The 25,530-nt window shown below is 46.2% G+C and overlaps 1 protein-coding gene across 5 annotated transcripts in view; it reads right to left on the bottom strand.

Annotated features, from left to right (window-relative positions):
• GRB10 (growth factor receptor bound protein 10) overlaps positions 1 to 25,530 on the bottom strand; it is a 474,936-nt gene that overhangs the window by 14,368 nt on the left and 435,038 nt on the right. For all 5 annotated transcript variants that reach the window (XM_063922618.1, XM_063922620.1, XM_063922619.1 and 2 more), the window contains 3 exons: positions 16,281 to 16,347; positions 16,087 to 16,174; positions 15,837 to 15,930 (listed from right to left, as the gene is read on the bottom strand). In XM_063922618.1, the coding sequence (XP_063778688.1) occupies positions 15,837 to 15,930; positions 16,087 to 16,174; positions 16,281 to 16,347 (249 nt within the window). The remainder of the gene's footprint in view (positions 1 to 15,836; positions 15,931 to 16,086; positions 16,175 to 16,280; positions 16,348 to 25,530) is intronic.

The raw sequence follows: 25,530 nt of genomic DNA, 5'->3' as shown, positions 1-25,530 counted from the left end.
TATGGTTTTCAGAAAACCATCTGCTCTCCAATCCGTGACATCATTTAATGATGTTGACGGTAAAGGCAATATAGATTTTCGCACTAATTGAATCACATGCGTATCTACTTTAGGAGCTACCTCCCTTTTTAAACAGTCCCCTGCTGGAAAAGAATAATTGGAATCCCATTTTTTGGGAATTCTATATTTTTTATTGGGTGTAACCCAAGCCTCTTCCATGATTTCCATCAGCTGGTCTGACCCTGGAAACTCAGTCTTAACTGTTTTGGGACGTTTAAATACAGGTGCCTCGGTTTTTAACACAGGCTCTGCTGAATCCTCTAAGGATAGAATGGCCTTCATAGCTCTAATTAATTCAGCTATATCCACTGAGCTGAGACCTTCTTCCTCCTCTTCGTATGCCAAAGTAGAGTAAATTGAGTTTTCATCTTCCGATGAATCATCTTGTGTAGCCTGTGAAGGTGAAGGTTTACTTACCATCAGTTTATCAGCTTGTTTCATATGAGAAGCTGCTGGGGAAATGATACACCGTAGGTAGGGAGCTGCATGTATGTGTTAATAGTGTACCCCATTCCTGGTAAAGAAGCTGTAGGAATTACCCGTTCGCTATACTGGACAAGGTCTGTGCAAACATAGCCCAAGGTGGATCCATCTGTACCTGACTTTGTACAGGGATCTGCCTTGTATTTTGCTGAAAAGCAAAACAATTTGCACATAAACCATCCTGAACCAGATCCTGAGAGGATAATATAGTTTTGCAAGACAAACATGATATCAGTGTTGGTGTTACTGTAAGTGTACCTTCGTCACTTTTGCCGCTCTTAGACATGATAAATAATCAGCACTTTCACAGTGTACTACACAATTTGTGACTGTAATCACTTTAACCTTCTAAAGTGATATCAATCTGACCCTACCCATGCACCAGCATTGAGGATCAGAAGAAACAACTGACAAACATATATCAAAGTCAGCAATCACATTAGCAGTCAGTCACATGTTATATATTAGTCATATAAGCACATCATCAACTACAAACCCATTTTGAAGTATGTAGGAGTACATATTACTGAATCTTGTTTTACACAGATCTAACGTATTCAGACGCAATGCGTAGAAAACCACAGTAAATGTACACAGACTCATATGCAATAGGCACTTAACTATTCATACTGAAAAAATAGGATTTTGGTACTTACCAGGAAAATCCTTTTCTTTGAATCCATAGGGGGCACTGGAGTACTCTTGGGATATGGACGGCTTCCACAGGAACAAGGCACTGAATAAATTAATTTTGGAACTACTCCTCCCCTCCATATCCCAGAGTACCTCAGTGTTTTTTACTGAGCCGAACAGGAGCTATAGAGAGGTTGACAATGGAGAATTACATATAACATAACGGACAACAATAAAGTTGACACAACATTACTGACAACTAAACAGTTGACACCATAACCGATTAGAACTTGATAATTTGAACCAGTCGGTGAGAATGTGTTACCATAAGATCTACTGAACTTACCCCAAACCAGCTAAAACCGCTCTGGGTGGGCGTCCAGTGCCCCCTATGGATTCAAAGAAAAGGATTTACCTGGTAAGTACCAAAATCCTATTTTCTTTTTCATCCACTAGGGGTCACTGGAGTACTCTTGGGACGTACCAAAGTTTCCCCCGTGAGCGGGAGAGCTGTTTGGCACCTGTAACACTAGGCGGCCAAAGCTAGATGCTGATGCCGCAAACGTATCAAACTTGTAAAAGCGCACAAACGTGTGCACTGAAGACCATGTAGCCGCACGGCAAAGCTGTATCGTAGAAGCTCCACGACTCGCTGCCCATGACGTTCCCACAGCACGTGTGGAATGAGCTGTTACTGATATAGGCGGCTGTAACCTAGCATGAAGGTAAGCCTGACGTATGGTCAGTTTAATCCATCTTGATAAGGTCTGCTTAGAAGCTGGCCAACCCATCTTGGCAGCATCATAGAGAACAAACAACGTATCCGTCTTACGAACTGTCGACGTTTGGGATACATAAACGTGTAATGCGCGTACCACATCCAACGTTCCAGAATCTCCTGTTAACACAGGAACTACTATTGGTTGATTGATGTGAAAAGATGACACTACCTTTGGTAGCAAAGCGGGATTCGTCCGAAGTTCCGCTCTGTCATCATGAAACACCAAATACGGTGGCTTGCACGACAAGGCACCCAAATCTGAAACACGCCTTGCTGAAGCTAAGGCTAAGAGAAAAATTGTTTTCCAAATGAGAAATTTAATATCCACTTGTTGTAAGGGTTCAAAGTATAAGGACTGTAAGAAATCTAAAACCAGATTCAAGTCCCATGGCGCTGTAGGTGGAATGAATGGAGGCTGTACTCTGAGGACACCCTGCAGAAACGTATGTACCGATGGCAAAAGAGCTAATCTTCTTTGAAAGAAAATTGACAACTTTTAGTGTGGATAGACGCAGTCCTCCATCTAACCCCATCTGTAGAAATAACAAAAGACGGGATAACTTGAAAGATGATGTCGGAAACTTTTGAGCTTCACACCAACCTATATAGGCACGCCAGATTCTGTAATAATGAGCTGCCGTAACCGGCTTCCTAGCTCGTAACATGGTTGGTATAATCGATTCTGGAATGCCCTCTCTTCTTAAGAGGGCGGTCTCAACAGTCACCCCCGTCAAACGCAGCCGTGCTAAATCGGGGTAAAGGAACGGACCCTGTTGTAACAGGTCCAGACGTAGTGGGAGCGGCCAAGGATCGTCTGCGAGTAGTCCGCGGAGATCCGAGAACCAAGCTCTCTGAGGCCAATGAGGCGCCACTAGTATGACTGTGACGGACTCTCTCTTGATCCGTTTTAGCAACAGAGGGAGCAGCGGAAACGGTGGAAACAGATACACGAGGCTGTACGGCGACGTGATTGTGAGAGCATCCACCGCCACCACCTTTGGATCTCTCGTACTGGACACATACTGAGGCATTTGGTGATTGTGGCGAGATGCCATCAGATCCACCTGAGGGTAACCCCACCTCTGGACCAACATGTGAAACACTTCTGGATTTAATGCCCATTCTCCTGGATGAAAATCCCGACGGCTGAGATAATCCACCTCCCAGTTGTCCACTCCCGGAATGAACACTGCCGACAATATCACTTGGTGGTACTCGGCCCACCTGAGGATCCGAGCTACTTCCCGCATTGCCATGCGGCTTCTTATTCCTCCTTGTTTGTTGATGTATGCGACTGCCGTCGCATTGTCTGACTGCACCTAAACAGTCTGAAACCGAAAAATGTGCCACGGCTTGTCGTAGCGCATTGTAAATTGCCCGGAGTTCCAGGACATTTATAGACAGCAATCTTTCGTGATCTGCCCAGAGACCCTCGAGCCGATAACTTTGAACTACAGCTCCCCAGCCTCTGAGACTCGCGTCTGTCGATAGAATTATCCAATTCCAGGTGCCGAACTGTTTCCCTGCGGTTAGATTGTGTACTTTGAGCCACCAGAAAAGAGACACTCTGGCCTGTGGCGACAACTTCACCCTGTGGTGAATCTGCAGATGCGAGCCCGACCACTGTGCTAGCACATCTAGTTGAAAAGGATGTGAGTGAAATCTTCCGAACTGAAGCGCTTCGAAAGCCGCCACCATTATGCCTAAGAGGCGAATGCACAATTGTACCGAGACTGTGCGTGGCTTGAGTACTAATTGTACTAGATGACGAATGACCTGTACTTTCTCGATATATTTAATTGCCTGCGCTAAGGGATTGAGCTGCTTTCTTGGGATTGATTTTTGTAATGTTTAAAAGAAAGCGCTAGGAATGTTAAATATATAATTGCGTGTAATAATTATTAAATATAAATATGAATATAGATATAATTGTAAAGCGGTACCTGTGAAAAAGAAAATATAGTTATTAATATAATGTTTACACTCTTGAGTGAATGTGGAAAAGGAGGTGGCTGGCAACACTTTATTTCTACTGAATGTCCATGGATTCCTACCTTTCCCTGTGCTTAACTTCGGTGCCGTGGAGAACACTGATTGCGGGGACCGCCGGGTGCCGATTGAGAAGCCGCTGGAAGCCGCTGTGAGCACTGCGGCTCTGATGTTGTTCGTCCGCGGCTGTTGGTAGTTGGCGGTGCTGGCGGTACTTACGAGTCCCGCTGAGTCCAGGGCTGGCAGCGTTTGCGTGTCCCGCTGTGTCCTCCGAGATGTGCTCCGGCGTGATGTAATTACCGGCTTAGGTTGCAGCGGGTGTTGAATTCTGCTTGTTTTGCGGCTATTGAAGAGTTTTCCTCCTTAGAGTGTAAATGATGATCTCCAACGCGTTTCATGCACTTCAATGCACTTTTTCGAGGAGTGAAGTAAAAAATATTATTTTATTGGATTTATTTATACTAAAAATAACCGGAACTTCCGTGTGGAAATGACCTCATTTTTTGGTGGCAACCATGTGTTTGGTTTTTTGCTGTTAAAAAATAGAGAAAATCTGTTATAACTGGTACCGCTTATGAATGATAGTTATTTCTTACTTTTAAAATTGACGTGAATATTTATTAGAATTATTTTTATGAAGAGAAGGTGATTATTAATATTTAGTTAAGGATGTGAGTGAAATCTTCCGAACTGAAGCGCTTCGAATGCCGCCACCATTATGCCTAAGAGGCGAATGCACAATTGTACCGAGACTGTGCGTGGCTTGAGTACTAATTGTACTAGATGACAAATGACCTGTACTTTCTGTTCTGGTAGGTAAATTCTTTGATTTACCGTATCGAGAATCATACCTGGGAATTGAAGTCGTTGAGACGGAATCCGATGTGATTTCTTGAAATTGACTATCCAACCGTGCCGAACTAGTACATTGTATGTTAGCAACGCCTGTTGGAGGAGCATCTGTTGAGACGCAGCCTTAATGAGCAAATCGTCCAAATACGGAACAATTATTACTCCCAGGGATCTGAGATGAGCTATCATCACCGACATCACCTTGGTGAATACCTGAGGCGCTGATGAAAGACCAAACGGTAGAGCCTGAAACTGGTAATGGTCCTGCCGTATTGCAAACCGCAAGAACCTCTGATGAGGTGGCCAAATCGGATTGTGTAAGTACGCATCTTTGAGATCCAGTGCAATTATGAATTCCTGTGGCTCTAAACCTGCAATTACTGAGCGCAGAGATTCCATCTTGAATCTGTAGTAAGTGACGTACTGATTGAGACCTTTTAAGTTCAATATTGGCCTGACCGAGCCATCCGGCTTTGGTACCACAAACAAACAGACTGGAATAATAACCCTGACCCTGTTGTTGTACAGGGACCAGAATCAAAACTGCTGCATTCAGCAGAGACTGAATGGCAATCTGCAGAACCGCCTTCTTGTCGTCCGACACAGGCAGACCTGTCTTGAAAAACCGCATTGGCGGAAGACAATCGAACTCTATTTTGTAACCTTTTAACACTAAATTACGGATCCACCCATCTGTGGACGTCTGAAGCCACGCCCGCTGGAACGTCTGAAGGCGTGCTCCCACAATTGGAGATCCGAAATGGGCTGGGAGCCCGTCATACCACTGGCTTGTTGGCGACCTTAGCGTCCTGACGACTTGTGTTGGTTTGTTGGAAACCACGTCCCCGACCTCTTCTACCAGGTGTGGCCGCTCCTCTGCCGCGCCCACGAAAGGACTGAGGTAAGAAAACAGACTTTCCTCCCGTGGCCTCAGAAATCCATTTGTCCAATTCAGGACCGAACAGCTTCTCGCCACCGTAAGGTAACGCCTCTATACCTTTTTTGACCTACGCCTCCGCTTGCCAAGAAAGTAGCCAGAGTGCTCGACGTGCTGTAACTAGCGATGATGAAAGGCGAGAAGTGAGCTGACAGACGTCAGTAGAAGCTGTACATAGATAGTCAGCAGCTTCCCAGATTTGATCAGCGAGAAGTATAAGATGATCGTCCTGTAGAGCAGACTTGAGCTCTTTTATCCATACCATTAGCGCCTTAGTTACCCAAATGCCAACCAACCCAGGTCTCAGCAGCACTCCTGCTGCTATATACATGGAATTTAGCATAGCTTCTATTTTACGGTCTGAAGGGTCTTTAAGCGTAGTAGCAGTTGGTACTGGTATGGTTAATTTCTTTGTAAGTTTAGATACGGACGAATCCACCAATGGCGGATTCTCCCATGTAGCTGTCATGGACTCTGGAAACGGGTAACTTGACTTAAATCTGCTAGGTATAGAAAACCATTTATCCGGATTCTTTCGTGTTTTTAGTAACATTTTATTAAGAGATTCCGAAACAGGAAAACACATAAGGGATCTCTATCGTTTAGTAAAGACGACTTCATCATTTGTCAGAGGCTCCTCAGTTTCTGTAAACTTCAGAGACTGACGCACCGCTCTGATGAGATTATCAATGCCCGGGCTGTCAAAATCGTCACTATCTGACTGCTGGTCTACTTCGCCCTCCTCACCCTCATCCGCAGTGAGGTCTACCATAGAATTATCAGAAAACAACCTAGCAGAAACTGGCAAATCATAAGACAAAAGAAACTTATCATTTCACCCAAAGTGGACTTGGACTTTTGGTAAGATTGAGACCCCTCTGGTAACTCTAGCGGTCTCACCTTAGACTCAGATCTTGCCGCTTCCCACTCTTGACGAGTGGCGGCCAATTCTGATTGCAATCCAACCAGGACATTTGCAAGCATAGCCCATGGAGGGTCCGGAGATGAAACTGGCTTTAAAACCAGAGTGGAAATTGTATTTGTAGCTGAATTCACAAAACATACTGTACATGTGGTAGATCCATCAGGCAACACACTTTTACAGACATGGCAGGGAAATTGCTTTTTAGTCTTTGCTGGTGCCTTACTCATTATGCAGGTAGACAATACAAACTACAAACACAGACAATTTGCACGACTCAGTAAATAGCACTAAGGTTCTTGTATATATATATATATGTGTATATATATATATATATATATATATATATATATATAATAAGAATTTACTTACCGATAATTCTATTTCTCATAGTCCGTAGTGGATGCTGGGAACTCCGTAAGGACCATGGGGAATAGCGGCTCCGCAGGAGACTGGGCACAAAAAGTAAAAGCTTTAGACTAGCTGGTGTGCACTGGCTCCTCCCCCTATGACCCTCCTCCAAGCCTCAGTTAAGATACTGTGCCCGGACGAGCGTACATAATAAGGAAGGATTTTGAATCCCGGGTAAGACTCATACCAGCCACACCAATCACACCGTACAACTCGTGATCTGAACCCAGTTAACAGTATGATAACCGTAGGAGCCTCTGAAAAGATGGCTTCCAACAATAAACAACCCGATTTGTTTGTAACAATAACTATATACAAGTATTGCAGACAATCCGCACTTGGGATGGGCGCCCAGCATCCACTACGGACTATGAGAAATAGAATTATCGGTAAGTAAATTCTTATTTTCTCTGACGTCCTAGTGGATGCTGGGAACTCCGTAAGGACCATGGGGATTATACCAAAGCTCCCAAACAGGCGGGAGTGCGCGGATGACTCTGCAGCACCGAATGAGAGAACTCCAGGTCCTCCTCAGCCAGGGTATCAAATTTGTAGAATTTAGCAAACGTGTTTGCCCCTGACCAAGTAGCTGCTCGGCAAAGTTGTAAAGCCGAGACCCCTCGGGCAGCCGCCCAAGATGAGCCCACCTTCCTTGTGGAATGGGCTTTTACAGATTTTGGCTGTGGCAGGCCTGCCACAGAATGTGCAAGTTGAATTGTACTACAAATCCAACGAGCAATCGTCTGCTTAGAAGCAGGAGCACCCAGCTTATTGGGTGCATACAGTATAAACAGCGAGTCAGATTTTTTGACTCCAGCCGTCCTGGAAACATATATTTTCAGGGCCCTGACTACGTCCAGCAACTTGGAGTCCTCCAAGTCCCTAGTAGCCACAGGTACCACAATAGGTTGATTCATGTGAAACGCTGAAACCACCTTAGGGAGAAATTGAGGACGAGTCCTCAATTCCGCCCTATCCGAATGAAATATCAGGTAAGGGCTTTTATAGGATAAAGCCGCCAATTCTGATACGCGCCTGGCTGAAGCCAGGGCCAACAGCATTACCACTTTCCATGTGAGATATTTCAAATCCACTGTGGCAAGTGGTTCAAACCAATGTGATTTTAGGAACCCTAAAACTACATTGAGATCCCAAGGTGCCACTGGAGGCACAAAAGGAGGCTGTATATGCAGTACCCCTTTGACAAACGTCTGAACTTCAGGCACTGAAGCCAGTTCTTTCTGGAAGAAGATCGACAGGGCCGAAATTTGAACCTTAATGGATCCTAATTTTAGGCCCATAGACAATCCTGCTTGCAGGAAATGTAGGAAACGACCCAGTTGAAATTCCTCCGTAGGGGCCTTCTTGGCCTCACACCACGCAACATATTTTCGCCAAATGCGATGATAATGTTTTGCAGTTACATCCTTCCTGGCCTTGATCAGGGTAGGGATGACTTCATCTGGAATGCCTTTTTCCTTCAGGATCCGGCGTTCAACCGCCATGCCGTCAAACGCAGCCGCGGTAAGTCTTGGGACAGACAAGGTCCCTGCTGGAGCAGGTCCTTCCTTAGAGGTAGAGGCCACGGGTCCTCCGTGAGCACCTCTTGCAGCTCCGGGTACCAAGTTCTTCTTGGCCAATCCGGAGCCACGAGTATCGTTCTTACTCCTCTCCTTCTTATGATTCTCAGTACTTTTGGTATGAGAGGAAGAGGAGGGAACACATATACCGACTGGAACACCCACGGAGTTACCAGAGCGTCCACCGCTATTGTCTGAGGGTCCCTTGACCTGGCGCAATATCTGTCCAGTTTCTTGTTGAGACGGGACGCCATCATGTCCACCTTTGGTTTTTCCCAACGGTTTACAATCACTTGGAAGACTTCTGGATGAAGTCCCCACTCCCCCGGGTGGAGGTCGTGTCTGCTGAGGAAGTCTGCTTCCCAGTTGTCCACTCCCGGAATGAACACTGCTGACAGTGCTATCACATGATTTTCCGCCCAGCGGAGAATCCTTGCAGCTTCTGCCATTGCCCTCCTGCTTCTTGTGCCGCCCTGTCTGTTTACGTGGGCGACAGCCGTGATGTTGTCCGACTGGATCAATACCGGTTGACCCTGAAGCAGAGGCCTTGCTTGACTTAGGGCATTGTAAATGGCCCTTAGCTCTAGGATATTTATGTGAAGAGACGTTTCCATGCTTGACCACAAGCCCTGGAAATTTCTTCCCTGTGTGACTGCTCCCCAGCCTCTCAGGCTGGCATCCGTGGTTACCAGCATCCAATCCTGAATGCCGAATCTGCGGCCCTCTAGAAGATGAGCCTTCTGTAACCACCACAGGAGAGATACCCTTGTCCTTGGAGATAGGGTTATCCGCTGATGCATCTGAAGATGCGATCCGGACCATTTGTCCAGCAGATCCCACTGAAAAGTTCTTGCATGGAATCTTCCGAATGGAATCGCTTCGTAAGAAGCCACCATTTTTCCCAGGACTCTCGTGCACTGATGCACTGACACTTGTCCTGGTTTTAGGAGGTTCCTGACTAGCTCGGATAACTCCCTGGCCTTCTCCTCCGGGAGAAACACCTTTTTCTGGACTGTGTCCAGAATCATCCCTAGGAACAGTAGACGTGTTGTTGGAATCAGCTGTGATTTTGGGATATTTAGAATCCACCCGTGCTGACGTAGCACTACCTGAGATAGTGCTACTCCGACCTCTAACTGTTCCCTGGACCTTGCCCTTATCAGGAGATCGTCCAAGTAAGGGATAATTAATACGCCTTTTCTTCGAAGAAGAATCATCATTTCGGCCATTACCTTGGTAAAGACCCGTGGTGCCGTGGACAATCCAAACGGCAGCGTCTGAAACTGATAATGACAGTTTTGTATCACAAACCTGAGGTACCCTTGGTGAGAAGGGTAGATTGGGACATGGAGATAAGCATCCTTGATGTCTAGAGATACCATATAGTCCCCTTCTTCCAGGTTCGCTATCACTGCCCTGAGTGACTCCATCTTGAATTTGAACCTTTTTATGTAAGTGTTCAAAGATTTTAGATTTAAAATTGGTCTCACCGAGCCGTCCGGCTTCGGTACCACAAACAGCGTGGAATAATACCCCTTTCCCTGTTGTAGGAGGGGTACCTTGATTATCACCTGCTGGGAATACAGCTTGTGAATAGCTTCCAATACTGCCTCCCTGTCGGAGGGAGACGTTGGTAGAGCAGACTTCAGGAACCGGCGAGGGGGAGACGTCTCGAATTCCAATTTGTACCCCTGTGATACTACCTGCAGGATCCAGGGGTCCACTTGCGAGTGAGCCCACTGCGCGCTGAAATTCTTGAGACGGCCCCCCACCGTGCCAGAGTCTGCTTGCAGAGCCCCAGCGTCATGCTGAGGACTTGGCAGAAGCGGGGGAGGGCTTCTGCTCCTGGGAAGAGGCTGCATGGTGCAGTCTTTTTCCCCTTCCTCTGCCCCGGGGCAGGAACGAGCGGCCTTTTTCCCTCTTGCCCTTATAGGGACGAAAGGACTGGGTTTGAAAAGACGGTGTCTTTTTCTGCTGAGAGGTGACCTGGGGTAAAAAGGTGGATTTTCCAGCCGTTGCTGTGGCCACCAGGTCCGATAGACCGACCCCAAATAACTCCTCCCCTTTATACGGCAATACTTCCATATGTCGTTTGGAATCCGCATCACCTGACCACTGTCGCGTCCATAACGTTCTTCTGGCAGAAATGGACATCGCACTTACTCTAGATGCCAGGGTGCAAATATCCCTCTGTGCATCTCGCATATATAGTAATGCATCCTTCAAATGCTCTATAGTTAATATACTGTCCCTATCCAGGGTATCAATATTTTCAGTCAGGGAATCCGACCAAGCCACTCCAGCGCTGCACATCCAGGCTGAGGCGATCGCTGGTCGCAGTATAACACCGGTATGTGTGTATATACCTTTTAAGATATTTTCCAGCCTTCTATCAGCTGGTTCCTTGAGAGCGGCCGTATCAGGAGACGGTAACGCCACTTGTTTTGATAAGCGTGTGAGCGCCTTATCTACCCTAGGGGGTGTTTCCCAACGTGCCCTAACCTCTGGCGGGAAAGGGTATAGTGCCAATAATTTATTAGAAATCAGCAGTTTTTTATCGGGGGAAACCCACGCTTTATCACACACCTCATTTAATTCATCTGACTCAGGAAAAACCACTGGTAGTTTTTTCACACCCCACATAATACCCTTTTTTGTGGTACTTGTAGTGTCAGAAATGTTCAATGCCTCCTTCATTGCCGTGATCATGTAACGTGTGGCCCTACTGGACATTACGTTCGTCTCGTCACCGTCGACACTGGATTCAGTATCCGTGTCAGGGTCTGTGTCGACCATCTGAGGTAACGGGCGTTTTAGCGCCCCTGACGGTGTCTGAGACGCCTGAACAGGCACTAATTGATTTGTCGGCTGTCTCATGTCGTCAACAGTTTTTTGCAAAGTGCTGACATTGTCACGTAATTCTTTAATTACTACCATCCAGTCAGGTGTCGACTCCCTAGGGGGTGACATCACTAACACAGGCAATTGCTCTGCTTCCACATCATTTTCCTCCTCATACATGTCGACACAATCGTACCGACACCCAGCACACACACAGGGAATGCTCTGATAGAGGACAGGACCCCACTAGCCCTTTGGGGAGACAGAGGGAGAGTTTGCCAGCACACACCAGAGCGCTATATATATACAGGGATAACCTTATATAAGTGTTACTCCCTGTTATAGCTGCTGTATTTATATATTAGCTGCCAATAGTGCCCCCCTCTCTGTTTAACCCTGTTTCTGTAGTGCAGGACTGCAGGGGAGAGTCAGGGAGCCGTCCTTCCAGCGGAGCTGTGAAAGAAAATGGCGCTTGTGTGCTGAGGAGAAAGGCTCCGCCCCCTTCACGGCGGCCTTTTCTCCCGCTTTTTTCAGGAAACTGGCAGGGGATAAATGCATCCATATAGCCCAGGAGCTATATGTGATGCATTTTTTTTAGCCATATAAGGTTTTTATATCGTTTTTATTGCGTGTCAGGGCGCTCCCCCCCAGCGCCCTGCACCCTCAGTGACCGGAGTGTGAAGTGTGCTGAGAGCAATGGCGCACAGCTGCAGTGCTGTGCGCTACCTTATTTGAAGACAGGAACGTCTTCTGCCGCCGCTTTCTCCGGACCTCTTCGCTCTTCTGGCTCTGTAAGGGGGCCGGCGGCGCGGCTCCGGGACCCATCCAGGCTGAACCTGTGATCGTCCCTCTGGAGCTAATGTCCAGTAGCCAAGAAGCCCAATCCACTCTGCAGTCAGGTGAGTTCGCTTCTTCTCCCCTTAGTCCCACGATGCAGTGAGCCTGTTGCCAGCAGGACTCACTGAAAATAAAAAACCTATTTAAACTTTTACTTCTAAGCAGCTCAGGAGAGCCACCTAGCTTGCACCCTTCTCGTTCGGGCACAAAAATCTAACTGAGGCTTGGAGGAGGGTCATAGGGGGAGGAGCCAGTGCACACCAGCTAGTCTAAAGCTTTTACTTTTTGTGCCCAGTCTCCTGCGGAGCCGCTATTCCCCATGGTCCTTACGGAGTTCCCAGCATCCACTAGGACGTCAGAGAAATATATATATATATATATATATATATATATATATATATATATATATATATATTCTGGCTAAGTGCAGTGCACGCCAGCAATATGGAAAACCTGATCCCAAATTCCCCCCTAACACCCCTGCGCCTTTAGTGAAGTATAGATGTAGTATAGGAACTCTGGAAACAGACAGGAAAAACAAAACAAAACAAAACAAAACAAAACAGGAAGCATGGTTAAATATGCCAAGTTTCCAGTATAACACAAAATGCAGATTATCCCCACTAAACTGCATATATATCCTGATAGCCAAGGCTTAATAGCCTACTAAAAAAACCCTGCAGCGCTGCTACTGCTAAGGGCATTCACTACTGCCTTCTTTCTATGTGCCTCCCCCCCCGTGCTCCGTATACCGCTCTCTGTACACGGAGCCGGGCTTACATGCGGCTGAGAAGAGGCCGGGAGGCGCTAGCGGGAGCCGGGGAGCGCACAGCATAGAGCCGTGGAGCGGCCTATGCACGCGCGGCTCAGGGAGCGGTATCGGTGGGGACTTGTAAGCGGCGGCGGGCGGCTCTCCTAACACCCCCCCCTAAGTCCAGCGCCTTAGAAGGATTGCCCCACACAGCGGGGCAGCAGCGTGAGCTGACCGCCCCAACCCAACATACCTGGACTCCCTGTAGTGAGGGCTATGACGGGGCTTCTTGTTCAAGCTCCGTCCAGCTTTCCTGCAGGCAGTCCTGCACGTGGTGTGAGGGAGCTCTTTTTAGAGAGGCCCGACACCCACAGCTGCTAGTAGCAGCTTCCACTATCCCAGACCCACGCCTATTGGAAGGGGGGAAGGGATGTGAAAATTGTTGAAAAAAAAATAAAAAATTCCAATGAATGTGGATAAACTCCACAAGCCTTCTTGCTGTGTTGAGCACAGAAAAAACACTGAGGTACTCTGGGATATGGAGAGGAGGAGTAGTTGCAAAATTAATTTATTCAGTGCCTTGTTCCTGTGGAAGCCGTCCATATCCCAAGAGTACTCCAGTGACCCCTAGTGGATGAAAAAGAAAAGTAGATTGAAATTTAGTGCTGTATAGCCCGTACTCAGTAGAGTGGGATACAGGGAGACTCCCCTCGTTTCCAGAATCGATCAATACGTTAGCGAAAGCTGAGTGGATCCAGACACTACTAGTGTACACTGTCGCTCCGGGAACCTATAGTGAACACAGACGCTCAGTGAACACAGACACACCGGTCACACAGCCGCCAATGCTGCGACCAGGTCTCCTCGTGGTAGCGCTTAGTGAACACAGACGCAGCGGTCTATGCTGCGACCGAGTCCCCTCGTGGTAGCGTCTGGGACGGAAGCAAGGAAACCGTTCATGGCGGGAGACTTGGCGGAAACGGGTCATGAACCGGGGAGGAGGGGCGACCAGGAGCGCGTCTAACCCCCCCTGCTGACATCAACCCTAGGGATTGCGGCCTCATACTATTCCTAGTGCCTAAGATCCCCAAGGCCTAGCGCTGGTGCACCCGTGGTGGCAGCCGCGTCAGCTACTGTTTGGTAGTCTCCTCCCAAAACAGTGCAGCTGTGTCCGTATTCCATCTACTAAGCGGAATCGATCATATCCCATTGTTATCCTGTGGATAACCTGTGGACCCTGCCGGAGAAATACATTTTTAATCATGAGTGTGATGCACTGACCATTTATAATAGATTTGTACATCTTTCTGTTAAATATACAGTACCTTTATAAGTCTATCTATGCCTATTAAAGAGAGTCAGCGGGGTACACTATTACACTTTCCCCACCTTTTCTCACCTGTTTGGGAGATAATAACACAAATAGAAGATACAAATAAACCTTTAGAAGCACAATAAATGGGGTCAAATTGTGAGTGTTGTACGCCACCTGTCTCCATTTGGGTTGGAACCTTAGTTTCAGATAGATTTCTCTATAGATTATCAATCTCTTGCACAAAATTGACTGTTTTATTGTAATCTTTGGCGACAAAACTACACATTGGCATTTTTACTGTTACATGGACTAAATGGAGTAACATTACAAAAAAAAAAATATGGAGGGATAATGCAAGTAAGTAACTGTTCAAAAAGGGGTAAATGGTTTATTAATTTCATTACATGCTGGTATTCTCAGTGTTTGCATTTTAGGGGGAATTTGATTGTTTACCCTGCGGCTGCCACTAGATGGTGTCTGACTGCAATTCAATTGTTGTTCCATTTAGGCATGATTTGCTGTGGGTAGACACATCAGCTCACAGCTCCCCATGCTGGCGAGCAGAAATATGTAAAGGGTGACCCGTTTGGGTGCCCAAACTGGACTTTCTGCGTCATGCTCAGCACTATTGTCGGGTTTAGCCATTTTATGCGGCTAAACCAGACACTTATGGGCACGTTCAGTGCAGAATAAAAAAAATTAATATAGCCCTCATACATTTAAACCACTAGGGCACATACGTGTCGTTTCCCATTGCGTAAACATTTTTAAAGTTTATTTGAGGGTGTGGCGACATCCATTTGGGAAAATATACTAATATAGGCTTCTTTGCGCACGTTTGGAGTCCATCAAAATCTATTTGCTTTAGGTTAAATCAAATTGATTGAGGTACTAATTAAATAACCTGTGCTCAAGCATAGATATCCTTAAAACCTGGACTGCAATGGTGGAGTTTGGGAAACTCTGGTTTAGCTCATTGTTTCCCAATTCCAGTTCATATGGAACCCTAGCAAATCACATTTGTGCCATCTGCATTTCTTTCAAAATGTGAGAGTCAGCAAAAACAAAAAACAAAATTGTTCTAGCTAGGTGAGCTGGAAAACATGGACATTTAGGGTTCCTTACTAGTGTTGAGATAAGTTAGAAAAATATGCCTACACTGAAAGGAAGATGAAAAGGTTAAACATAACAAAACAAAAAAAATACATAAAAACAAACACCCTTCAATAATCATTTACCCCATAGAGTAAAGTTGTTCCCTCCAAAACAGACTGGCAAAAGTGCTCTCAGGCTCCTCAATGTCTTACTGCTATAGACCAAGAAAAAAGCTCTGCATGCTCTGGTATAGATAGAATGTTTGCAAATGTGAACCACAGCAGAGGTTCCAACATTACAAAAAATGTTAAAGATTTGAAGAAAGTGTGTTTCAAAAGAATTAACTAACCGGTAAAATCTGGAAATGCTTTATTTTCTGGTGGTGGCACAGTGTAAGCACAAAGGTCTTTGGATTACTCTGACTGTCTCGAAGGAGAAAAAGGCTGAAAGACAAAAAGGTTCCAGTAACAATGTTTAAGTGAAAATACTGTATGTGTAATAAATGACCTAATTCCTTTTAAACTTGCATATACTGTTACAGTACATGTTTGGTATCAGATATATTACCAAGCGCAGTGATTTGTAATATGCTTTCTTACCCATCCACAAGCCCTTGTTGTTTAATGATTGTTTGTGACTCTTCTCTGGATATTCTACCATGGAACCATGGTTGTGTCCTATGAATTACTAAGGAAAAAATAAGTAATTCTGTAATATCAACAAAATACATTATCAATGGAAATCTAAAAAAACAAAAAAAACAAAAAAAACAACAACCAGCAGCTCTGTTTACCTGTGCTAAGAGTGGAAGGATGGAGTGGACTTTGGCTACCCAACACATTCATGCGTGAACTGCGCTTCTGTAAGATAAAAGTCACTTTGGCATCAACTATAGAAGCATAATTAATACATTTGTTTTATACTTTAATACTTGTACTTACCGAAATTTTTAAATAGCAGTAATGATTAAGATACAACAATAGGGGGCGTGGCCTAGCTGGCATCAGGAGAGGTCGGGTTCCTGTAGAGCTCCGGCCAGCCAAACCTTAAATATACATCCCTGACCTGGATTTGAGGGCCCACCTGCAGGGATACAATCCCCTCAACCCTGCTACATCAACCTGCACCCGGAGGTCGAAGCTGCGGAATCGGGGGGGCCCTGCGTTGCCCCCTGCGAATTGCGGCCTACCTCCGCCTCAGAAGCCGGGGCCTCGATTTTGAAGTGGATCCGTCGATCCATCGGACCCGGTACGGCGACTCTGCGGACTCCATCCCCCACCTGAACAGCACTCCCTGGCACTTAACAGCTCACCCATCGGACACTGGCCCTCACGGGAGACCGGTGAACAGGCGGCCTGCGGGGGGTGGGGGCCGGGTCGCGTGTGGCTGGCGGCCGGCGGCCATCTTGCGGTTGGCGCCGCCCGGACCTTGGATCATGCCTCACTGATCCCCGGCTTCGCCGGACACCTGCCCTCTGACCCCCGCCTCACACACCACCCAGCATGAAAGATCTCCCCCCTCGCTGACGGGGACTAGCGGCCGGGAGACCTCCGGGGGGACCTGGTCTCACTGACAGGCGGCGGCCATCTTACGAATGGCACAGTATTCACTTCATGGCTGGTGATAGCTGTAACTCGAGCTCCTTCTTGTGGCGACTTCTGGATTAGACAACTCACAGCCACTGCACAGCTAATCCCATAGTTTTACCTATTCTCATATCTCCTGTTCAGCGGCCGGAGGGGAACCATTATATTGCGCCTTGAAACAACAGGTAGGATACTTTAACAGCCCTACCGCCACCTGCCGTGCCCGGAAGTTGCAGACTCATCGCTGTGGATGCCTGGCTCCCGCTACCTCACCCCGAGCCTTTTGACATATACATCACGCCGCTGTGGTATTCTGAGGTGCCACACTCTGACACCTCTAACACGTTGCTACTGGCAACCCTGATCCGCAACATCCTGACATGTCTGCTATCTTCATAGCAATGTAACTTTCCAGTACCTTCCCAACGCTGATGTGACCCTCATTAAACTACTCACTGCGCCCTACATTGCTTCTACTCTACATATCTATTTCTAGCGACCTCATATGGAAAAGTTCCTGGTATCCACCCCAATGTCCTCGACTGGTCCTATTTCAGGCGCACGCGAAGACACGTCCCACAGAAATTCTTCTGACTCCGATTGCTCCACCACCCGATCTCGATCCCAAAGAAAACGTACTAACACTTCAACTACCAAACAGCCTAAAATGAAACCCACTGACATTGCTGCGGTTCTTGGACCTCTCCTAGACGAAAAACTGGCGGGCATCAAAGAAGCCATTGACTCCACCTTAGCCCAGCTGACTCAACACAGTAACCGTTTAGATGAAGTCGAGCAGAGGGTCTCAACATTGGAAGACGATCTACAAGCCGCACAGTCTACCATAAAGACCCAAACCACAGAAATTAAAGGTCTCACTGAAAAACTCGATGACTTGGAGAATCGGAGCCGCCGAAACAACCTGAGGGTGGTGGGCATCCCGGAATCGGTGAGGGGCCACGCGCTGCTAGACCTTCTATCCAACTGGCTACCCGACAAATTAGGTATGGATCTTCAGGGCTCACCATTGGCCATTGAAAGGGCACACAGGATTGGCCCTGAACGCAGAGAATCCGCGGGACGCCCTAGACCTGTTATCCTACGGATTCTAAACTACGCGGATAAAGCTAAGCTCTTGGACCACTACCGAAAGTCAGAGAACCTCCTCTATAAGGGAGAAAGGCTGCTTATCTTCCAGGACTTCTCCACTCATGTCGCCAACAAGCGCAGAGAGTTCGCTCCGATATGCAAGCGACTGTTTGAAGACAACGTCAAGTTCTCACTGTTATACCCTGCCCGTCTTCGGGTTTTTGTCAATGGAAAACCATGCTTTTTTGACGATCCGATGGCGGCAAAGACCCATTTTGCACACCCTGACACTTGACTGTCCACCCTTACTTAAAGTTTGCCTATCTTTACAGCTGCTTTAATCTGTAGGTCACACAGTGTTCGGGATATGATTTAGGCATGCTATTCACGCATGGTTTCACCTATACGATTTTGATATTCTATTCTCCATCTACGGGGGTAGGATAGAATGGCTGACCACGTTGTTTCTCAGACCTCAACCCCGGTGACAACCCCACTTTTAGATTTTAATATAGTTTCTTGGAATGTGGAGGGTCTAAATAGCCCCATCAAACGCAAGAAGGTAGTTGCTCATCTCTCTCGCTTGTCCCCTCAAGTAGTGTTCCTACAAGAAACGCACTGGGAGCATAACTCCCCTATGTCATTGAGAGCCCCTTGGATTGGGGAATGCATATCTGCTCCTTACACCAATAAAACCAGAGGTGTGGCCATCCTCTTTCATAAGAATCTCCAATTCTCCATCCTTAAAAAATATATCGACCCCGAGGGCAGATTTATCTTTCTAGATGTCTCTATTGACAATGTGATATATACCTTTCTAAACGTATATGCACCTACTGGATCTAACAATCTCTTTTTTGCAGATATTCTTCAAAGAGTTTTATCCTGGGGTGGCCAGAACTTAATCCTAGGAGGAGATTTCAACACGGTCGTTGATCCATCCATGGATAGGTCGGGGGTAGGTACCAAAAGACCCGGGCCCTCCTCTACTCTGCTTTCCTCTCTTTGTTCTCAACTCACCCTATTAGACCCCTGGCGTATACATAACCCCCTTCAACGACATTATTCTTTCTATTCGCACCCACATTCTACTCACTCTCGCATTGACTATCTATTTTTATCCAAACACCTCTTTTCTAAAGTTACCCACACCTCAATTAAGGACATCATTATTTCGGACCACGCCCCCATTACCTTGTCCCTACATTTATCCCTACCCCAGAACATATCTAAATGTTGGAGATTCCCAGCATATCTCACACACTCAGAGGATTTCTTATTACATCTTAAACACACCTGGCATAATTATACTACTGACAACCTGGATCAAGAATCTAACACTCCACTTTTTTGGGGAGCCTCTAAGGCAGTCCTTCGTGGCCATATCATCTCCTATGTCAATTCTAAGCGCAAGAAATTTAACATAAAACTACAGGAACTTAGTGCGGCTCTCACACTTGCATATCGCACATACAAAGTGATAGCCCTACTCATAAGGAGACGTACCTCATGGCAAAACAAAACTATGATACCTTTCTCACCGAACAGGCCCAGATCAGCTACGACTACGGCAGGAACAGGTTTCATAGGTGGGGGAATAAATCCGGTAAGCTCCTGGCCAACCTGGTTAGGGGGCCCCGAAACAAAACATGGGTTGACTCGTTGCACAGCTCTGGAGGTGTTCTTTCTGATCCCACTGACATCTGCTCGGCTTTTATGCGTTTCTATAAGTCCCTATACACTGCCGACATTGATAACGCAACTGATGGTCAATTATTCCTAGATGAGGCGAAGTTACCGAAGCTGGAGTTAGAAGAGAGGGACTCGTTGGATGCTCCCATAACTGATGAGGAGGTGCGGGCCACCATTAAGTCCCTCCCCAATGGAAAGAGCCCTGGCCCTGACGGTTTCAGCGCTGAATTTTATAAGGTGCTAGATGCCGATATACTCCCCGTATTAACACGATTATATAACCATATACTAACAACAGGGGAGACTCCCCTTCGTTTTAACGAAGCCAAGCTCATAGTGCTAGCAAAACCTGGTAAAGATCCTACTCAGGTTGGGTCATACCGCCCCATTTCACTCCTCAATCAAGACTTTAAAATCTTGACTAAAATCATAGCTAACAGGTTGCAAGCATACTTACCCCATCTCATCTCACCCGCACAGATGGGATTCGTCAAGGGTAGACAATCCACACGGGGAGTGCGGGCGGCCTTAACTGCGATATCTTACACCCGCCTTAGCCAGGCCGAAAATAACATCATTATAAATTTAGACGCAGAGAAGGCATTTGATAAAATTGCCTGGCCTCACCTATCTCGAGTGCTCGCCCACCAGGGGTTTGGCACAGCGTTTTGCAACTTGGTGCAGACCTTATATACCAACCCAGTGGCGCAGGTCTTAGTCAATAATGTGACATCTTCATTCTTCACGTTGGAAAGAGGCACTAGGCAAGGATGCCCCTTATCTCCCCTCCTTTTTGATTTGGCACCGGAACCCCTTATACGCCATATTCTGTCACACAAGAACTATAAGGGCATTGCTGTGGGAACACAGGAATTAAAGGTGGTGGCATTCGCAGACGACCTCCTCCTTTTTATGTCAGATCCTCACGTACAATCCCGCAGCTAATTGCCATGACTGATCGTTTCTCCTCTTTCGCAGGGTTTACCATTAATTATAGTAAGTCAGAGGCGTTGGCCATATATGGACAGGCGAGACTGGGTTGGGGGACCACCTTTCCCTTTAAATGGGCGAATACACATATTACCTTTCTAGGCGTTGTACTCCCTGCTCATCCCTGCCACCTATATAGGCTTAATATCACTCCAGTCCTACATAAGATTAGAACCGAACTTGGCCTCTGGCAATCCCTCCCCCTTAATATGCTAGGGAGATATAACCTATTTAAGATGGCCAGCTTCCCAAAGCTCCTCTATGTTTTACAGATGACCCCCCTATTATTATCTAAATCGGACCTATCTTCTCTGAATACCTCTATCTCCAAATACATCTGGGCTGGTAAACGCCCAAGGATTAGCATGAAAAAATTATCCCAGACGGTACCTAGAGGGGGAATCAATCTACCTGATATTAAGCAATACAATCTTGCGTGCCTCTTACGCATTGCTATGGATTGGCTTGGAAACAATAATTATTACACCGATTCCAGCCTAGATTCTCAACTATGTGCTCCCTTATCCCTCAGTTATCTTCTCCATGCCAAGCCCTCCAAATTGGCCTTACATATTACCACTAATTTATTACTACTCCCCATAATACAGGCGTGGAAAATGGCGAGGAAATCTCTCAAACTTCAATATTTATACTCCCTTTCACTGCCCCTTATCGGCAACCTAGAGTTTCAGGAGGGGGGGGGGGGGGGGGGGGGCTCTACAACCTTTCACTACCTGGCACTCTCTTGGCATCCGCAACCTACGCAACCTGCTTAACTCCTCTCGCGCCCCGCTGTCTTTCACGGAGGCGCGAGAGAAATACGGCCTGCTTCCTCACCACGAGTTTGCCTATTTCCAAGCAATACACTACAGGTTGAGTATCCCATATCCAAATATTCCGAAATACGGAATATTCCGAAATACGGACTTTTTTGAGTGCGAGTGAGATAGTGAAACCTTTGTTTTTTGATGGCTCAATGTACACAAACTTTGTTTAATACTCAGTTATTAAAAATATTGTATTAAATGACCTTCAGGCTGTGTGTATAAGGTGTATTTGAAACATAAATGAATTGTGTGAATGTAGACACACTTTGTTTAATGCACAAAGTTACAAAAAATATTGGCTAAAATTACCTTCAGGCTATGTGTATAAGGTGTATATGTAACATAAATGCATTCTGTGCTTAGATTTAGGTCCCATCACCATGATATCTCATTATGGTATGCAATTATTCCAAAATACAGAAAAATCCGATATCCAAAATTCCTCTGGTCCCAAGCATTTTGGATAAGGGATACTCAACCTGTATCTTAAAACTGTACTATCTAAACCATGGGTCTTCAACCTGTGGCCCTCCAGCTGCTGTGAAACTACACATCCCAGCATGCCCTGCCACAGTTTTGCTATTAATGTATGCTAAAACTGAGGCAGGGCATGCTGGGATGTGTAGTTCCACAGCAGCTGGAGGGCCACAGGTTGAAGACCCATGATCTAAACTGACAGGGATCGACTTTCTTAACTCTCTAGACACACTACTCCAATCAACCTGCTACTCCATATCAACCATTTATACACGTATCCGTCTTGAACTTATCCCAGACACGGACCTTCCGGAGCTGTCCCAATGGTCCTCCCACATCCCAACAGTCACCCCTGAATCCCTCTTAAATCACTTTCAATTGACCTTAAAGCTTATTCCTGCAAGCTCTTACCAAGAAATGGCCTATAAAATGCTCCATAGGGCATACATCTCACCTAAACGCCGATCTTTGATGGGCATCTCAGAAGACAGTAAATGCACCAAATGCCTAATGGAGGGGGCCGACCTCTTCCATTGCTTCTGGGATTGCGCTCTGGTGTCACAGTTTTGGCATGAGGTACATCACTATGGAACCACGTCCTTAGGCATATCCTTTAGTTGCACTGCCTCCTGGGCACTGTTCGGGTGTTTGACTGACCAGCCTGACATCCCCAGGGCTAATAAAAAACTGCTTATGATACTATCAGCAGCTGGCAGGAAGGCAATCCTACAACAGTGGATCCACAACATACCTCCTAATATCTCGATGGTGACCTCTAGACTATTTTTTCTATTCACCATGGACTGGCTGGAGACCTCTATCCATAAGGAGAGGCTCACCCCTGCCTTGTTCCAATGTTGGAACACTTACATTTTGACACTCCCTTTACATACTAAACAGGCCATTGACAAATGCTTTCAATCTACCTCATGGTACCTCCTCCACGCTATAGACCACCCTAACCCCTTAAACATCTAACTTACCCTTTCTCGTCTTCTCTGGACCCCTCTCCACTCCCTTCTATATTCAATTGTATACCGGGTTGATTGGAAATTTAGACCCCCGATTTGGGAAGATTGTGCTGTGGATGGATCGACGACCCGTGTCCCATAGTAGGCATTACATGTTAGTTTATTTTCTTATGTTTTAGGTATTTTGTATTAGTTTAGGGATTTTTTGGATAACTTGTCTTTACTAGTGGAGAATCGATATTCGACCCATCCCTTTTCATCTATAATCTACTCCGCTTTGGTAATTAAAACACACTATAAATTCCCTGATATCACTAGTTATACACATGTTCCCTTTCTTGGAAGGGTATAAAAGTTATTATAAGAGGAAAAGTTTGAAAATATGTTTGGATCTCTACCTGGTATTATATGAGACTGAATAATATGTGACTCCCTGTCTCCTGTTAAGAGGATTTTGTATAATATATATTATGTTGTACATTGTTAACTATATACTCTATTTCATGTCTCGAAATGCTGCTTACTTACTCTGTACGATGTGAGATTGCAATAAAAATAGTTTGAAAAAAAAAAAAAAAAGATACAACAATAGCTATATACAGTACAAACAAGCATATAAATCAGCCATAACATTAAAACCACCTGCCTAATATTGTGTAGCTCTCCCACTTGCTACCAAAACAGCTCTGACCCGTCAAAGCATGGACTTCACAAGATCTCTGAAGATGCCTTGTGGTATCTGGCACCAAGACGTTAGCATCAGATCATTTAAGTCGTGAGATGAAAACTCCAAGGCCCAGACTCCTGGGGATTTGGAGATTGATATTTTGGATGCAAAGTCAGTACCTTGAAAACTTTACCATGTTCCTCAAACCTTTCCTGAACAATTTTTGTAGTCTAGCAGGGTGCATTACACTGATGAGAGACCACTGCTATCAGGGAATACTGTTACCACCTACGTTAACATTGATGGCATGTGTGTAACATCCAAATGCTGCCAGGTACCAAGAATTCCCAACAGAACATTGCCAAGAGCATTAAACTGCTTCTGCCAGCTTGCCTTTTTCCCCACAGTGCATCCTGGTGCTATCTTTTTCCCAGGTAAACGACATGCACATATACCCGGCAGTCCACATGATGTAAAAGAAAAAGTGATTCATCAAACCAGGCCGCCTTCTGATATTGCTCCATGGCTTAGTTTAGACGCTCATGTGTCCATAAGCAGAAAGCTGCCATACACTGTATTCTGACACCATTCTGTCATAGCCAACATCAATGTGTTAAAAAATTTGTGCTACAGCAGCTCTTCTGATTTATTGGACCAGATAGGCTAGCCTTTGCACCCCAAGTGCATCAGTAGGCATTGGGCGGCAATTATTCAGTTACCAGTTATTTCCCTTGGACCACTTTTGGCATATACTAGCCACGGCATACCAGGTACACCCCACAAAACCTGAACTTTTGGAGATGCTCTGACCTAGTCATCCAACCATCACAATTTGGCTCTTGTCAAAGTCAGTCAGATCCTTATAAGCTCAAGAACTGAGTGTTCACTTGCTGAATAATGTATCCCACCCATTGACAGGTACCATTGTAATGAGATAATCAATGTTATTCATCATCACCTGTCAGTGATTATAATGTTATAGCAGATTTATAAAATAGGATTTTAATTACCTACCGGTAAATCCTTTTCTCGTAGTCCGTAGAGGATGCTGAGGTCCACATTAGTACCGTGGGGTATAGACGGGTCCACTAAGAGCCATTGGCACTTTAAGAGTTTGAGACTGTGGGCTGGCTCCTCCATCTATGCCCCTCCTACCAGAGATGCTGGGGTCCACATTAGTACCATGGGGATGTATCAAAGCTCCCAGAACGGGAGGGAGAGCGCGGAGGCTCCTGCAGAACTGATTGACCAAACTTTAGATCCCCAGAGGCCAAAGTATCGAACCTGTAGAACTTTGCGAACATGTTCGACCCCGACCAAGTAGCTGCTCGGCAGAGTTGTAAAGCCGAGATACCCCGGGCAGCCGCCCAAGAAGAACCCACCTTACGAGTAGAGTGGGCCTTAACAGACGTAGGACGCGGTAAGCCTGCCGTAGAATACGCATGCTGGGGGGGGGGGGGGGGGGGGGGCTGACTGGATATGGAGTAGGACGTGCATTCCTAGCTCCCCAGCGTAACTGATCCTGAAAAGTATCCTGCTGCCCTTGTGTTGGCTGCTGACCGTTCTGGGCTACATTTCAGAGTGCTCCTGTGTCCCTGCAAAGTGCATTTCAGGGTGCCGTGCTGATCCCGGCCTGCATGTGGCCGGTGCCATTTTGGAAGTTACTGCTGGGGTCCCACGCCCTTCCAGCGTTGCCTGGACGGTCTAACTTACCCCACCCTTGACCGGTGGACAGCCCGTGGAG

Source organism: Pseudophryne corroboree, chromosome 5, assembly GCF_028390025.1.
Source record: "Pseudophryne corroboree isolate aPseCor3 chromosome 5, aPseCor3.hap2, whole genome shotgun sequence".
NCBI lineage: Eukaryota > Metazoa > Chordata > Amphibia > Anura > Myobatrachidae > Pseudophryne > Pseudophryne corroboree.
The sequence above is the reverse complement of the archived record's forward strand: the minus strand, read 5'-3'. Positions and strand labels throughout refer to the sequence as shown.